The sequence below is a fragment of the Elephas maximus genome, chromosome 13 (assembly GCF_024166365.1).
Source record: "Elephas maximus indicus isolate mEleMax1 chromosome 13, mEleMax1 primary haplotype, whole genome shotgun sequence".
Lineage (NCBI taxonomy): Eukaryota > Metazoa > Chordata > Mammalia > Proboscidea > Elephantidae > Elephas > Elephas maximus.
In genome coordinates, this window is record NC_064831.1 from 20,365,482 (window position 1) to 20,384,301 (window position 18,820).

General features: G+C 38.2%; 1 protein-coding gene across 14 annotated transcripts in view; it reads right to left on the reverse strand.

The window, feature by feature from the left end:
- Nucleotides 1–18,820, reverse strand: part of RAPGEF2 (Rap guanine nucleotide exchange factor 2) — a 304,930-nt gene that overhangs the window by 71,375 nt on the left and 214,735 nt on the right. For 3 of the 14 annotated variants that reach the window (XM_049905409.1, XM_049905408.1, XM_049905407.1), the window contains exon 1: nucleotides 17,551–18,431. The exons of the other annotated variants lie outside the window; for them this stretch is intronic. In XM_049905409.1, coding sequence (XP_049761366.1) covers nucleotides 17,551–17,610 — 60 coding nt within the window. In that variant the 5' untranslated portion in view covers nucleotides 17,611–18,431. Of the gene's footprint in view, nucleotides 1–17,550; nucleotides 18,432–18,820 lie in introns of those variants that run through there. 14 annotated transcript variants of the gene reach the window in all.

The window sequence follows — 18,820 nt, forward strand, 5'->3', positions numbered from 1 at the left end:
TGCTTTTCAATTGAAATGTCTCACATCACGAAGACAACACGTTTGAATGAATAACAAAAGTTTTCACTCAGGCTTTGCCATAGGACATCAAGTACCTATAACTTTTAAATTTTGGAAAACGAATAAAGAAGAGACGTGTTTGAAAATTAATTTTAAAAAACCAACTTCTGAGCTTCTGTAAGAATAATCTCCCCGAATTAGCTATGATAAATTAGGAAGATAAACACCTAAGTTCTGTGTTGAATATGAACCGAAGGCACTCTGTGCGAACAAGTGACACAACAACTCACGTTCATTTACTTAAGCCGTAAGAGCTTCTTTCCCCTGAACTACGAGAGGGATGAAAAGACCCAGATAAAAGACGATATTATCCTAGCTTCATATAAACACTGTGTTTAGGGCAACCAGAAAGCAATAACCGCGGCCCTCTTAAACGCTCAGCGTTACATTATCTCACAAAGCAAAGGACATTTTTTTTTTTCACAGATAAAGCAATATGTAAAGAGTACAGAATTCCCACATCCTGGGCTTTTCAATTGCTATTCTTAAAAGAAAGAGGTATTTTTGAGCTCCATAATGACTATTTTAAATCCCCTGAATCACACAGCGATAGAAAAACACTGTATAGCATAATGGATATTTAAACAAGACCCCAAATTCCATGCTTCCATGATCTATATTAAGTTGTGAACAAATAAAGACATTATTACCTTGATCATTTCTGTTAGCAAAGGTTAACCAGCAAGCCTAGCCTCAGGAAGAAACAGAATACATACCATGATATAGTCTCTTTCGTTAGAAATGGCAAGAAGAACAGATTTAAATTAAGACTTGGTATATAAACGCTGAAAGCATAGAATTTGTATCCACATAATGAACTGATGTCTCCTCTAAAGACGTCAGATTGCTGTTCAGCTAAACTATCTAAAAATACCTCCTTGCAAACACACACACATGAAATGACTACAAAGACAGGTCTTACTAAGCAGCTCTACTTGCACAAAATCACTTAATAAGTGGGGGAATTTTTCAAAGTACTTAGGGAAGAAATTAACAGGAATTTTCCTATCAACTGTAATCTTTTATGAGCTATTTTGCAAACTGATACCAATTTCTAAAAAGCAGTTAATAAAAGATCTTAAAGCAAATCGCAATTGTTCTATGATGTCCAACAGAAAACCATGAACTTATAATTAAAGAAAAATAATCTCCACATCACTATCAACTTTCTAGTTAAAAACCATGCATCATTAACGGCACTTTACAGACCAGGAAAAATATTTCAGAACATTTATGTAATGTGTATAATGTCACACAGCTACCAAAGAACTCAGATTCCAACCTGCGCGTGAAGGACTCTAGAGTACCATAATCTGACACTGATACCTGGCATTCACATAGGGCTTTATGGTTTGCAAAAAGATTCCAAAAACATAAACTTTTTATATTTTCCTTATTTAAACCTCAAGCTTTTCATCTGTAAAATGGGGAGAATTCCACGTTGCGACTAGTATGTTTCTGATTAAAGAAAGCAATATAAGTATTATTGTATGAATAAATCACCTTCAAAACAATGTAGTAAGGTAATCATGAGCTCTATTTCACAGTGAGAAAACAGAAACTCCAAAAGGTTAAATGACCTTGCCAAGTCACCCACCTAGTCACCCTCAGAACAAGGACTCAAATGTACAGAATTTTATTTACTACTAAAAAAAAAAAAAAAGGCTAGTTGGGCGAGTTCCTTCACATTGCTACATGGAAAGGTCATAGCTGAAAATCAGCACGTGTGACGACGACAAGCAATGAGCACTGCTAAAGGTAAGCTCTGCTATCCTAGAGATTTCATTATGCTTCCCATTTGCTCTCAGGCTCAGGACAACACTTCAAAGCCACTCATTAAATTTCTTTGAAACCAACTGAAAGGTTATCCGTTTCTACAGCAGCTTTGGACGACACTTAAGAGATAAAACAATACAGACCAAAGTAAAGTATACAAACTGGGTAACAAAGCCAGTACTTGATACATGCACTCTGAAGGGTCTGCTCTAATCTTGTCCAACTCCAGTGCCCCACACACCACCCTGCTCACACTCTTCAAAGAGCCCAAACCTCAGGCCACGCAGGAAGAATCCTATCATTGCATCTCAGGTGACTCTGCTGTCATCAGGTTAAAATACATTTCAATATGGCTTTCTAAAAGGTATAATTATATTCCACAGTCCTGAGAATACACGTCATAATCAATGGGGGTTAAAGAAATGTCAAAACTGAAAAAAGATGGACATAACTATTAATCATTTATCTGTATTCTAAATGACTAACAAAATGTTGCTAAGTCTGTCTGGTTGAGAAAACTCCTTCATCTGACTATATGCCAAAATTAGCTCGTTATAATTTACTTATCTAACTGGAAACAAGAGAGTAATCATATCACTTAAACAGTAAGTCAAAAAAGGGTTTCTTTTCTATACTGAAGTCTAAAAACAGGTTAATTTGAAAGACTTCTAGAGAACTATACAAATGGAAATCTCAGATTAAATACAGTATCCTTCTCCTAAAAGGTTACATTAACAAGAAAATATTTCCATATAAACAAAATTCCTTCTAAACAAAATTGCATTCTTGCAGTTACAGACTAGCTTGAAGGGGAATGAAATAAATTGCTGTGACTTCCTTCAGGATCAAAGTAGGGTTCCCACAGATTTTACAGAGGGAGGATGGTAGCTACTACGTCACACCATGAGATCCCTTGGAACTGTGGACTAAAGAAGATCAACTCTGAATGTAGGTAGAGGAGTAACCTGTTCTCAAACTTTCTGATGAGAATTACAACCCACAGGACACAGAAAACCAAAACAATTGTTAACCTTTGAAATAATGCACTAGGAGCAAAGTTTCTAGGCACATCACCCAGCTTCCAAAAATAGATTCGCATGAGGTACGTGCGTGTATGTACAGAAAAGACTGTCACTGGCTCAACCACGTTTCGGCTGGGTAGCTTTGGCTTGTTTCTGTTAGGTATAGAAAGGAAACTGCACACTCACCATAGACTTCCTCTGTAGTGATTAAATGAGAACACAGGAACCCTTTGATTTTAGCTCATGACATTGTTACTGTCAAGACAATTCTTTTCCACTCTAAGGATGAATTAAAACAGAAGGTTGCCTGCTGTTCTGAGTGTGGAAAATTGTAGGAGGAAAAGGCCAATCGACTTAAGGACAGTTTGCCTAAGCCAGGGGAGAACCTAATGCACTGTCTCTGACCCACTTGCACGACAGATTTAATTTTCCTTACCCCCTGGATAATGGAGGATAAACAATACCTACAAAAGAGTGAAAACTATACTATGGGTCATGAATTACTCTAAGCACTTTATAGGTTTTACCTTGTTTCATCTCCACACAATCCTGTTATCTCCATTTTACAAATGTGCAGGGAAGCTCAACAACTTAGCCAGGGTCCCAGGACAAGTGAGTGGCGAAGCCAGGATTCACACCCAGGTAGGCTGGCTCAGGAAGCCTCTCCCACCATTACGCTACAGCTCTTCCAAATCCCTTCTGTTCACAAACTTCCTGCAGAAAGGTCGCAGCTGGTCAGACTACAGTTTTCATGATCACGTGTACAAACTATTTCCTAAACTGGGTTATTTTTAAAGATAAGTTACTAGAAGTAGTTTCACTTTTCTAAGTGAGACTCCCCTCTTCCATCTAATGCTAAGAGCCCCTGTGGAGTCCTAAGTAGTTATTTCGATATATTGCAGTATTTAGGTCCCTTTGTAGTAGGAACAGCATCATATGGCTTATAAAAGCACCATATTTAAACTAATCTGGGAGCAGGTCAACTTCAATCCCATTTCATCCTGGGCTTCCTTCGATCTCTCCTGGATAACCTCCAAAATCCATCTGCCTGAAATGCCCTTCACCCCATGCCTGCCCAGATCCAGCTGGTGGATCCTGTGTACCCTGCACATTCTTCTCTTGGCCCCAGTTCATAGCACTGACCACACATGTCCACAGGTCTCTCGACGGAGGCCAAGTCTTACTCGCAGCCAAATAACCGAGACCAAACACAGAACACGTTTTCCTTGAACAAGTGAATTTGTGGTATGGAAACTGGGGAGACATAACACATCTGATTCCACCAGTATCTCCAGACTACTATTACTGCAATTATATAAGTGCCATTATATTGTACACAATCACATTAATGGCTAATATCGCATTTCATTGATTCAAAGGTGCACTTTCTTTGTTAACATCACTGAAATTAGAATCCATCTCCCAATCAATGAAAAGAAAGTACGGGGTCAATGAAATAGCATTTTTCTTAGCAGTACTGTAAGTAAGGTAAATCAATCAATACTGTCTTAGACTCAACAAAAAACGACATTTTCATTAAAATATAATACATTTTTAAAGGAAAATAACCCCAGGGAATTCCTGATTGTCCCTGATCTGGTCAGCGATGCCCAGATGAGTGGTGATGGCTGACTCTCCCAGTGAAACTAAATGAAGACCTAAAGGAACCCCACAGCTCAGGAAGCAGTCATGAGCCTTACGCTCCGAATAGTGCCCTGGACACACCACACATTTACTTCATCAGATTCTATTGTCAATGGTTTGTTAATTATTACATGTGTTCACAGAATTAGGCCAAAATGCCTTCATCTGGGCATTCAAAATTCTCTACACTCCAACTCCTGGTCCATACACCTGGCTTTCCTCCTACTGCCCCTCCACCTCAGCCAAACTGATCTGACCATTGCTCCTTAAGAGTACACAAATACTTTTGATTTAGTGCTTAGCTCATTCCTTTTGCCTTGAAAAAAAAATTTCACCCATTTCGTTTTTTCTTCCTATCTTTCTTCAGCCCTACCCTAATTTGTGCCACAGCTCAAGTCTTACTTCCTTCTTTGTGGAGCACTCCAATCACAGGTGACACTCCTGCCTGTCACTCCTATGAACTTTTTGTCCCCACTACTCACCTTTCATTATTAAATTACACGTACTCCAACAAGATGCAAAATTTTCACACCACATTTTTTAACCTCTTTTACAGAACTCTGGAGATAGATACACCACAAGAAAACACTGAAGACATGTTGTTTCATTATTAATTTTCTCACTTCAAAAGGCAAAGCAGAACATATAATTTCAAAACTTCTCAGATGAGAAAAGAACAACAGTAATGTAAGTAATGTTTTATAAATTTTAGTGTATCCCCCCCACAAAAAAAAAAAGTGTGGTTCATTTCATACAATATGAGAACGGTGCTGTGCTAGTTAATGGGTGTTTTTATCCTCCGTACATCTTTTAAACTATGTGTTTTAATACCAATACAGAGTTACTTCTTTTCTGATTAGCCACACATTTAATAAGAACGATAAAATGTTAACTTTGACATTTTTATCAGCTAACACTAAGACACTTTCATTAAGTGGGCGTTATAACCTATCATCTCCTCTTTTATTGAAATACAAAGCTTAAGTGGTCTTTTTCTAAGAAGAAAGTACGTTTAAGTTAGCCATATTTCTTTTTCTAGAGCAAATTCATTTAATATTCGTTAATATTAAATAATATTATAATAATTAAATATTATTATAAGTAATAATATAATTAATTTAATATTATTAAATAATATTAAATAAATATTAAATTCATTTAATATCACTACTGTTAACTTTTGTGAGGTTTGTTCTTCAACAGACATACTTTAATTTTTGCTTATATTCAGAGTTAAGGCTTTTCAGGGCAATAAGAAAATAGGATAATGAAGGGTAAAGAAATCTAGAAATTGGCCCAACTAAAATGAATACATTAAAATACTACAGTGATACAAGACTCATGATATACCAGGGAAAGGGAGAAAGGAAGGAATATTGTCACATGTGCTTACATTTTCTATAGCTAAGCTATTTGAAATTTCACTTCTTTTCCTTTTGATACATTAATATTGGCTTCTTAAAATTTTACATAAACTTCAGGAACAGCACAATGGTATGGTTACAGTAAGCTTTATTAAAACCATGCTTCTTCACTCTTTCTTTCCCATATCTGGGGTGGAATTCTAACACTAACTGAAAAAGACCTTCAAACAACTTTCTACTCTAAATTTAATATACCTGAGTTAACTTATTTTGTGTGTATGTATCTGTATAAATAAAATTAGTCTATCATCTCATTTATAAGGAGCCCTGAAGGCACAGCGGTTAAATGCTCGACTGCTAACCAAGAGACTGGTGGTTTGAACCCACCAGCTGTTCTGTGGAGGAATGATGTGGCAGTCAGCGTCTGTAAAGATTATAGCCTTGGAAACCCTATGAGGCAGTTCCACTCTGCCTTACAGAGTTGCTGTGAGTGGGAATCAACTCAAGGGCACATAACAACATAGACAGAGAAAGGGAGGGAGGGACGGCATGGTTCATTTTATGATCAAACCATGTAACCAAGTCAATTATATAAACCAATAATGTATTTCTCTAGAATTCACTAAACAAAAATTTGTACCTTAATAACTATAAAGGAATTTTTGAGACTATCACTATCATCAATAAATGTAATACTAATCCACGCCTAAGATGTCTCTGAAACCACCTTTAGGACAAACATGTCAAGTATAAGTTATAAAACAGGGCCTGGTGTATTGATGTGGAACGAAGAGATTCAGAGCATGTAGGAAACAAATTACAAAAGAAACACAGATTACTGGGTGGCTGATGACAGATATCATAATTTTTTTTTTTTTTTTATGATAGTGTAGTTAAATAAGGGAAGGGAGAGAGGAAAGGGGAGAGGAGAGGAGGGGAGGAGAGGGGAGAGGGATAACTCCATACAAGGCCTGTGCTAGGGAGCTCAATAATACAGGAAACGGCTCAGTGAGGCAAGGGTGTTTCCGTGCCAACAGGAAAGGTGACGACAGGGACCAGGACAGGGACCAGGACGCTGAGGGGGCTGCCCTTCCAGTGCAGCACGTGAGGGAAATGCTGCTTTCGTGAGTGTGCTCTAGAAGAGTGAACGCATGTTTATATTCTCTCACATGTTTCTATACTGACTTCTTCAATCTAAGTTTCAAAATAACCGGCATCATGTCCATTCCACTCGCTCTGTGTAACACCTATGACAGCCCTCGTAGCACCGGCATTTTAATACCATAAAAGAACCACAAGATGTGTCACACCTCCACTTCTTTATTTCATTTATTTATTTAAGACCACTTCTGAAGTGAAGAAGAGAGAGCAAAGACCTTAGAACGAGAAAATTAATAGAGACCTTGCAGACACATTTACAAAATTTCATTTAAATTCATGCACACATATTCACAGGTGTATTTACACATGTCGGTGGTGGTGTTAGTTGCCATCAAGTTGATTTTGGCTCGTGATGACTCCTTGTGACCCCGTATGTGCAGAGCAGAGCTGATCCACAGGGTTTTCAAGGCTGTGACCTTTTGGAAGCAGATCACTAGGTCTGTCTTCCAAGGCACCTCTGGATGGATTCAAACCTCCAACCTTTTGGCTACTAGTCAAGTGCTTAACCATTTACACCATACCAAGAGATTCCACATAAATACAGTCAAAAAAGTATATCTGTATAAATATATCTAGACACTCACTTTCTTTCACCTTAAAAAAAAAAAAAACTAAACCATAATCCAAAAAATACATATACAGGTAATGATAAGATGGTTATTTAATCTAACTAGAAAAGGTTACAAAAGTTTTCAGAAGACTGTGCTATAGACATGGTGGTCATGTTACTGCCTCTTCCACCAGGCCACAAGGTGTAAACATTGAAAAATCCTTCATGAGTAATTTAACTTAACTAAAAATAATCTTGTACATGATTAATGCTAAGCAAAGAAATGTGAAGAAAACAGCAGCATCACTTCTGGGAGATTTCTTAACAGATTACCTGAATAAAATATATAAAAATGGGGTCAGGCCTAAAGTCAAGGAAATGGACTAAAGAATTTTCAGGCTGTGCTTCAGGGACAACTAAACCTATAATATCATATTTATATAACATATATTTTGGTACAAGTTAAATATCATTATTTCAAACAATTATATCTATATTTCTGCACACCCATAGAGTCACCTGAGTCAGAACTGACCACGGCAATGGGCGGGGTGTATGTGTGTACGTATCTATATATATAAATATATATATACATATCTCATATATAACTATGCAAAAGTATAGCTATAATATCATAATTACAATTATACCTATAATATCATATTTACAGAACATTTATTTTGGTGCAGATTAAATATCAGTATTTCAAACACACAAAACAAGATATTTAAAACAAGAAAGAAATGATGATTAGCGTTTAAAGGAGTGATTAGGTTAAAGAGAAGCTATAACTGCTTCTAATGATGCCTGTTGAGCATCTGTGCTTTTTCTCAGTTTATCATTCTCTGCTTCACTACGCCTAACGGATTTTATTTTCAGGTAGTCTATCTTTAAATGAATCATTGCTAAACAATACCTAAAAGAAAGGTTCTGAACTATGCTTCTTTTGACTAAAAGCAAAGAACTACTTTAATATGTCCTGTGATCATGTAGAGCTTTTTTCTTTTTAAATCTTACGCACACATAAGCAGTGTATGCAATGCACTGCCAAGTTTCTAAATACATTTCTTCACTTCTAAGGGGGTGGGGCTAAAAGATCTATTATTTGTTGCCAGGGCTTCTGGGCCTAAGCCCAAGGAAGATGATCTTGTCCTTAAAGAAAACGATGGGGTATGAACATTTATCCTCAGGCCTCTCCGCTAGCAAGCCTGGGGGAAAATGTCCCCAAGAGAAAGGTCTGTTTCATCTCAGGAAATGTATCCGTCGTAACAGACAAAAAGCTTAGATAAAGAAAAGGTGCTTACCCCAAAGCTCAGGCATAACCCAGCCTCTCTAAGGAATCTCGGTGCCGTTTTCTACTCAGCTAAAGAAAATGGATCAGTCAAATTAGAGGGACACTCTGCCTGATCTTTACAGGTAAGGTCACATTGTCATGGCAGGACAAGAGCAATTTTTAAAAATTCGGTTTTCTGAAATCTAGTCTAGGTAAAAGATTAAAAAAGGGTGGGGGGGGCAGGGGGAGGTTGTTCCTTCCCTGTATTCTTAACAGATAACAGATAAACAGTTTTGAATTCCAACCATATCCTTAACTCACAGTACAAGGGAAGAATTCATTCCAAATATAACGACCAAACCAATTTGGAAGCACCATTTAGAAGAATTAATAAAATTAAGCATTGTTCAAGTGCCAATGAATCAGTGAATTCAGAGAACCAAACCAGTACTAGCTGCCATCTAGTCAATTACAACTCACAGCAATCCCGTATGTTTCGGAGTAGAACTGTGCTCTATAGGGTTTTCAATGGCTGTGACCTTTCAGAAGTCAACTGCCAGGCTTTTCTTCCAAGGGACCTCTGGGTGGAGTTACACTGTCAACCTTTTGCTTAGTAGCCAAGCACTTAACTACGTGTGTGCCACCTATGGAGAGATGAATATGAGAAGACTAGGAGCAAGTGAAGTCAAGTGAAGAACACTGCAAGCTAAGAAATGGGAAGAGAAAAGAAAAAGAGCCTGAAGTGTTTGTAACTGGACCAGCTTGTCCTTAAAAAAAAAGGAGGGGGGGGCCTAAGGGAAAGAATGTAGATCACAGAGGGTCTTAAGTGACCAACAGAAATTTAGACTTAATATTGTTAAAGTTATATGGCACCGTTTTTCGTGAAAAGGCTTACGAGATGATGAAATTGGTATTTATGGCTCAAAAGAGTCATTCATGTGTAGTGTGGACTTAAGACAAGTGATCATGAACTGAAGTTGGGCTCCATGATACATGCAGACTTCATTAGGGCATAAACAGGAGAGACAATGCAGCAAGGTTTGATGATTTCAATGGAGCAGAAATGATAGGGATTGCAAAGGGAATAGGAGAGGAAGCTAAAGCATCCAGTTTATTTCTAAAGAATTAACTGTACATAATAGGGCCAAACACAGAAGAGGAGAGGAAGAACTTGAGCTAAATGACATCTATACTTGATCATCCCAATTCAAGACTCAGGATAAATCCAAAGAGAATAGATGCATTATTGACTGAGCTAAGCAACTAAACGTTTTATAAAATAATTTTGATCATAATACTGTTATTTTAATATTAAAAGTGTGTGGAAAGTCACATATGCCAGGGAACAAAGAGTAGCAGGAAAAAAACAAGCAATTTTTCAAGTTGTGTATTCCGCTAGCCAGTGTCAGCTCTCACACTGACAGTCTATACAGCTGATTTGGACTAAACTGATAACATACGACAAAGTAGTATAGATTTGTGGTTATGAAATCACGATAACCTGAGTTCCAATAATGGCTCAATGATTTACTAGCAATATGTTCCAGGAAAAAAGAATTTTTTAAATCTTGCTAAGCCTCTATTTCCTCATTTCTAAAAAGATGATGACACAACTTTATTTACAGGGTTTTATAAGAATTAACTCAGATAACATGTAACATAGCAACTAGCATACAATAACGGCATCAACAAGTTACAACTGCTGCTATTTATAATTTATATTTAAGTAAGGCATTTTCTTATGTATACTACCTTTTTGAAAATAATTTAATCATGACTTGGGGGGTCATTTATTACAGGGACAGCACTACTACAGCAGTAAGTAAATTACATAAAAATGTCCAATTGGAAAACCAATTATCAGTTTGAGAATACTCAGCTACTTTACTTTAAAGTGATTTATTTTTAAAATTTATATAGTTTTAAAGTCATATAGTATTGCAGAATTTTCAAGGGCATACTTAAGAAATACTATTCCCATTAAATAATCTGAGGAAGGGAAAGAGAAAATGTTCCATGGTAAAAAAACAGAACAGATGGTAAACAGAATAAAGAAACATTTAATGCTATTCCCCACCACACCCCTGTCAGTTTGTTGTAGGAAGAAGAACCTGCAATCTACTTCTAAAAAAATAAAGTGAAAACCTTATGAATAGCAGTGGGACACTGTCGCATGTAGTGCTGGAAGAGGAGCTCCTCAGGTTGGAAGGCACTCAAATATGACTGGGGAGAGAAGCCTCCTCAAAGCAGAGTCAACCTTAATGATGCAGATGGAGTATAGCTTTTGGGACCTTTATTCCTGATGTGGCATGACTCAAAATGAAAAGAAACAGTTGCGAACATCCATGAATAATCAGAATGTGGAACGTACAAAGAATGAATCTACAATAATTAGAAGCCATCAAAAATGAAGTAGAATGCATAAAAGATCGATATTCTAGGCATGGGTGAACTGGAACAGACTGATATAGGCCATTTTGAATACGACAATCATATGGTCTACTGTATGTCGGAAATGCAAATTGAAGAGGGATGGAGTCCCATGAATAGTCAAAAAAGAATATTTCAAATCTATCCTGAAGTACAATGCTGTCAATGATAGAATAATATCCATATGTCTACAGGAAGGCCAGGTAACACGACTATTATTGAAAGTTACTCACCAATCACTAATGCCAAAGATGAAGCAACTGAAGATTTTTACCAACTTCTGCAGTCTGAAGCTGATCAAACATGTAATCAGTATGCATTAGTAATTGCTGGTGATTGGAAAGGGAAAGTTGGAAACAAGGAAGGAACTATAGTTGGAAAATATGGCTTGGTGACAGAAACGATGCTGGAGATCGCATGACAGAATTTTGCAAGACCAATGATCTCTTCATGGCAAATCCCTTTTTTCAACAACATAAATGGCGACTATACACTGCACCTGGCTGAATAAAATAAACAAGACCAGGTGAGTTGAAGGATGACATTAAGTATATCACACATGAAGAAAGCAAAAGGTCATTGAAAAGAAATAAAGAAAAGACCACAATGGATGTCAGAAGAGACTCTGAAACTTCCTCTTGTAACACAGAACAGCTAAAGCAAATGGAAGAAATGATGAAGTAAAAGAGGCGAAGAAAACATTTCAAAGGGCAGTTCGACAAGACAAAGTATTATAATGAAAAGTGCAAAGACCACGAGTTAGAACACCAAACAGGAATAACAAGCTCGGCACTTCTCAAGCTGAAAGAACTAGAGATGAAAATCAAGCCTCAAGTTTCAATAATGAAGGATTACGGGATCATTCAATACTATGGTCAAAATATTTAGCAACACAGGAAGCAGCAAAAGAAGATGGAAGGAACACACTGAGTCACTGTACCAAAAAGAACTGTTCAATGTTCAACCATTTCAGGAGGTGGCATATGACCAAAAACCGATGATACTGAAGGAAGAAGTCCAAGCTGCACTGAAGGCACTGGCAAAAAACAAGGCTCCAGGAATTATGGAATACCAACTGCGATGTTTCAACAAACAGATGCAGCGCTGGAGGTGCTCACTCGTCTATGCCAAGAAATTTCGAAGACAACCAACTGACTGGAAGAGATCCATATCTGTACCCATCCCAAAGAATAGTGATTCAACAGAATGTGGAAATTACTGAACAATATCATTAATATCACATGCAAGTAAAATTTTGCTGAATATAATGAAAAAACGGTTGCAGCAGTATATCGACTAGGAGCTGCCAGAAATTCAAGCTGGATTCAGGAGAGGACGTGGAACGAGGGATATCATTGCTGATGTCAGATGAATCTTCGGTGAAGGCAAACAATATCAGAAAGATGTTGTCTCAGTTATCGAGTGCTGCCTTATTAATATAACGTCCTCTAATCCGGCCTCATTAACATCATAGAGGTTAGGATTCACAACACATAGGAAAATTCCATCAGATCACAAAATAGAGGACAGCCACCAAAAGCCAAGTTGACACACATTTTGGGGGGATACAAACAAATGGATTATGTTTTAATTGACTATGCAAAGGCATTTGACTGGGTGGATCAAAACAAAATTATGAATAACAAATTTCAAAGAATGGCATTTCCAGAACACTTAATTGTGCTCATATAGAACCTGTACACAGACCGTGAGGCAGTCCTTTCAACAGAACAAGGGGATACTGAGTGGTTTAAAAAATCAGGAAAGGTGTGGGTCAGGGTTGTATCCTTTGATCATACATCTTCAATCTGTACGCTGAGCAAATAATCTGAGAAGCAGGAATATATGAAGAAAAATATGGCATCAGGATAACCTGAGATATACAGATGACATAACCCTGCTTGCTGAAAGTGAATAGGACTTGAAGCACTTACCGATGAAAATCAAAGGCTACAGTCTTCAATATGGATTACAACTCAGCATAAAGAAAACAAAAATCCTCACAACTGGACCAATAAGCAACATCATGATAAATGGAGAAAATATTACAGTCGTCAAGGATTTCATCTTACTTGGATCCACAATCAATCTCCATGAAAGCAGCAGTCGAGAAATCAAACAATGTATTGCACTGAGCTACTCAGCAAAGTAGAATGTAGAACATGGTCTTGGGGAACATATAGCTTAATCGCCATAACATAGTTTATAAAGGAAATGTTTTACATTTTACTTTGCTGAGTAGCGTCTGGGGTCCTAAAAGCCTGTGAGTGGCCATGTAAGATACTCCACTGGTCTCACCCCTTTGGGAGCAAGGGAGAATGAAGAAAGCTAAAGATACAACGAAAAGATTAGTCCAAAGGACTAATGGACCACATCTACCATGGTCTCCACTAGACTGAGTCCAGTACAACTAGATGGTGCCCAGTTACCACCACTGAGTGCTCTGACAGGTATCACAATAGAGAATCCCAGACAGTGCTGGAGAAAAATATAGAACAAAATTCTAACTCACAAAAAGAGACCAGACTTACTGGCCTGATAGACTGGAGAAACTTGGAAGAGTATGGCCCCCGGACACCCTTTTAGCTCAGTAATGAAGTCATTCTCGAGGTTCACCCTTCAGCCAAAGACTAGACAGGCCCATAAAACGAAATGAGACTAAAGGGGCACAACAGCCCAGGGGCAAGGACTAGAAGGAAAGAGGGGACAGGAAAGCTGGTAATCGGGAACCCAAGGTTGAGAAAGGAGAGAGTTGACATACATGTCCTGGGGTTGTTAACCAATGTCATAAAACAATATGTGTACTATAAGTGTTTAATGAGAAACTAGTTTGTTCTGTAAACCTTCATTTAAGTACAATAAAAAAACTTTCAAAAATACCTCTTTAAAGTGTTAAAAAGCAAAGGTGTCACTTTGACGACTAAGGCGCACCTGACCTAAGCCATGGTATTTTCAATCACCTCACATGCATGTTAAAGCTGGACAATGAATAAAGAATACCAAAGAAGAGTTAATGCCTTTGAATTATGGCGTTGGCAAAGAATATGGAATATATCACGGGCTGTCAGAAGGGCAAATCCTTCTTGGAAGAAGTACAGCCAGAATGTTCCTTGGAAGAAGGGTGGTGGGACTTGGTCTCACTTACTTTGGAAATGTTATCAGCTGGGACCAGTCCCTGGAGAAGGACATCATGCTTGGTAAAGGAGAAGGTCAGCAAAAAAGAGGAAGGCAATCTAGCAGATGAGTGACACAGTGGCTGCAACAATTGGCTCAAACATGGCAACGACTATGAGAATGGCACAGGATCTGGCAGTGTTTTTTTCTCTTCTACCCAGCGTGACTATGTGTTAGAACCAACTTGATGGCACCTAACAACAATGCTATTACAAAATTTTTCTCAACATACTAAGCCTATAAAACTTTTCTCATGCAACATCTATTAGCAGCCTGTATAACTAGTATTCCATAGTAGTGTTTTAGAAATGCAGTGTTAAAAGGTATTTTTCAATATTAATAATCTCTTTTTTTGTCATCAAAATTCACAAAATCACAAGATTCCTCTGAAGATCAAATGAAAAGTGCCACGTGATTTTAAGAATACAGCCTCAACTCTGGGGGCATGCTGGTGATACACAGGTATTCAGCCCAGTATCGTGAAATGAATATCAACAATGGGAAGGTGGGATGGTGTGATAAAATACACAAAAATTTAACAATTTAAAAGGGTTAAATGAGTATTAATTCAAAAATTTAATTAAATGGTAAATCCAGCAGTATTTATAGTATACCCCCATTCAACTCCTCCCATGTAATTAAAACTTTAAAGGCCTGATCGTTAAACAGTGAAGTCTAGGTAACCAAATGACTAGCCAACAAATATGTACCAAGATCTTGACATCATAAGCTGCCATCGTGGCTGCATATGATGCTCTCAGATGGTAAATGTGAGTATTCAAAATTCTAACTAAAGTATCACGGGAAATACCATTCACATGTTTTCTAGAAATTCTAGATTCAGTGCTATTTTATGGTTAGTGTTACTTTTGTAAAATACAAAGCACTGTCAGCAAACTAATACACTTACAGAATAAGATGCCAGGCACTCTGGTTTACGCACTATTGCTGTTGTTAGTTGCCATCAATTCGATTCCGACTCACAGTCACCCCATGTGTTCAGAGTAGAACTACTGCATATGGTTTTTAAATGCTGTGACCTTTCAGGAGCAGACTGCCAGGCCTGTCTTCCAAGCACCTCTTGGTGGGTTTGGATCTTTTGGCTAGTACCAACGCACAACCCTCCAGAGCAATATTTTCCTAGGCGCACTATGCATTTACACGGGAATGTTATTTGCGAAAAATACAGTAGTCAAATCTTTTTCCATCACTCTTGTTTTCACAAATCTAGTTAATACTTTTTTCTTCCTCTACCAGTAAATACGGCTTTAACAATTTTGTTCATTAAGTTAATGTTATTAATTTTAATATCCCCCTTCCCCCATTTTGAGAAAGAATGTATGAAAAAGGTAGATCAAGAGTCTGTGGTTGGTACAGTTTAACTAATGACTCTTGTTTTTACCTGGAAAAATCACGACTACAGAGGAGCTTAACTTCAAAGGCCCTGTTAATAAAACCAAACTACAACGAAAGTTCTCTGTAACAACCTATTAGTGAAATTAAGTTTAAGACTGGTCTTTGTTTTTGGATCCAAAGAGACTGACTTAGTAAAATACCACAGGACCTCACTATGAGGGCTGGGCTCTGAGCGCAGCACCACAGCATGTTTCTAACACAGCTCCTGCCTTAAGAACACCACGTGGCTCACGGGTAAGGTGAGATAATGCCTTAAGAGTCACTTCATCTGAGAAAATCCCATGGATTTTATTTATAATGATGAGCGAAACCAAATTATAATCATCAACCTGAAATTCCTGTTTGTCTATATATTTCTAAAGCCTCAAAGACTTATTTCCATTTTCAAAGTTTAACATCTCATCCTTTTTAGAATATCCCAGATATAAAAGGTAATTTCTACACCCTAATGTAGTAATTTTTTTTTTTTTTTTTAATGTAGTAATTGGAGCCCTGGTGGTGTAGTGATTAAAAGCTCGGCTGCTAATCAAAAGGTCAGCAGTTTGAATCCACTAGCCGCCCCTTGGAATCCCTAAGGGACAGTTCTACTCTCTTATAGGGTCACTGTGAGTGGGAACCAACTAGATGGCACCCAACAACAACATAGTAACAGGAGCCCTAGTGGTGCAGTGATTAAAACGCTTGGCTGCAAGCCAAAACATCAATGGTTTGAACCCACCAGCCCGCTCTCCCAGAGAAAGATGTGTCCATAAAGATTTACAGCCTCGGAAACTCTACGGAGCAGTTCTACTCTGTCCTATCGGGCCACTCTGAGTCGTGATCACTCAACGGCAGTGGGTTTGGTTTGGGATGTAGTAACTCCAAGATGAGCACGGAAAAATGGACATTTAAAAAATACTTACGACTACTATGGGCACTGTCTAAATTCATGTATTTCCATTTTAGGAATTTAAACTATATATATAAAAAATATATATATAAGCTATGAGTTAATGCAATGGTAGAAAACTTCCAAGATGGTGGAAACTCTGTGAGAACCCCCACTGCCGACAGCGGAGGCTCAGATCTGGCGTCAGACACAGACATGTTCCTCACAGATGGCAGTGCTGCCTATGGGATGTCAGCATGACAAACGCAGAGCTGCCTCACGGGATCCATCAGAAAGAAGCAATGCTTGTGGCATTAAAAAAATAATTCTGTGTTTTCATCAACTATTAATACATGCTGGGAACTCAGATGGGCCCTACTGACAGTTACATCACCAAAGCACCCCTCCCTCACCAGCCACATGTGCATCCGTCACTCCAGGTGCCGTTTTCAGTAACCTTTCTCACGAGCTGCCATTAAATTCAGCTACAAGAACACGTGTAAAAACTAAGTATTCATTAAAGCTGCTTTTCAACCTTAAATTTCTGATTACAAAAATCAGCTGTCCAATATTTCCCAGCGTTCATGATTTTGCTTTTTTTTTTGAATCAACGTTAGTCTTATTTAAAATTTTTTTAGAATTACAACAAAATGGTAAGAACAAGCCAGTTGTAACTTACCCTCCCTCCTTCAAGCAGACTACTACCCCTCTAAAAAGGCTGTCTTCCCTGAGGAGAAACAGCAATGATTCCCGTTTTAAAGGCGTTCACTATGACGAGCTCCCAAAGCCCAAGCAGCATTTGAGATACTTACTGAGTGTTTCTCCTGCTGGCCCATAACTCCATGGTTAGCTGGGACTGCTAGTGGTTTCATAATGAAGAAACATATGCTGAACTGAATTTACACATCATGTACCAATCTCTCACGGATGGCAAGTCACCCTCTACAGCACAGCATTAAATTAAAAGAAAAAGAAAAAAAGAGGGAGGAGGGAAAACCAAGCTGCAGCTTAGAGTGTCACTACTGGTAAGCTTAAAAAACCTCTCACACTTGTAGACCAGAAGAGGAATCTGAACAACGGTGTTCGTCTCCATTTTTCTAACACTGCAACTCTAACCATCTTAGGCTAATGACAAGACTGAGGAAACCTTATACAGCTCTCTGTCTTCCGAGAGAACAAGATCATTTCGGAGACTGAAGAACAAGAGGCAAAAGAAAAGAAGGAAAAAAAAAAAAAAAAAAGGCTAAAATGGCTGACTGCACACAGACTCCCCTCAGAGAGGGTTTAATACAGAATTACGTTAGTCAGGGTGGTACAACAACCAGTCTCTAGCATTCAGCCAAGCATTGTTAATACTCTTGTTCCATTTGCAATTACACAGACAGATCCCTCCAACCACAAAAAAAAGAAAAAAAAAAAGAAAGAAAAAACCAGGGCAGAGCGTGTGACTCGGGACCTCCTCCCTAGCTGCTAATGATGCTGACAGAGGGGTGACCAGTGATCTCTGTCCCACTCCACTAACCAAGTTTGCACAATTAATCTTAGCAGCATGACACAGATGGACATTTAATTTAATGATGTCTGTCCCTCACACTCCACACAGGCTTGACTGCTAGCAAGAGTCACTAACAGAAACACGGCACATGCACACACACAATCCCAAGAATCATGAGTCTGAATGCAATACGCCAATATAATTACATTATTGTGCTTACTTTGGAGGACCATGGCTGCAGGCAGTTGGCATAGCAACGCACAAGGAAAGCCATTTCCTGGGTAGAGAGAAAGCTTCCTTTTCTAAATAAAAAATTCCTCTGAGGAAACAAACAGCATTGCTGCTTCCTGCAGAAAGCAAGACACTGTAGTCTGTCTCTTAACCTGCAAGGCTGACACTCAATGCAGCTCTAGTGATGTAAGTGGGTTTCTCTCTCACCCTCCCTCTCCCTACATACACTGAAATACTCCGCTGAAACGGCACACACATTCCTTAAGGCTCGCCCCTCCTCTACTTAACCATTTCACTCATTAAGGTAGCGATGGACAAGTCAGATAAAGGAACAAGCTCTTGCCTGCATTAGACCA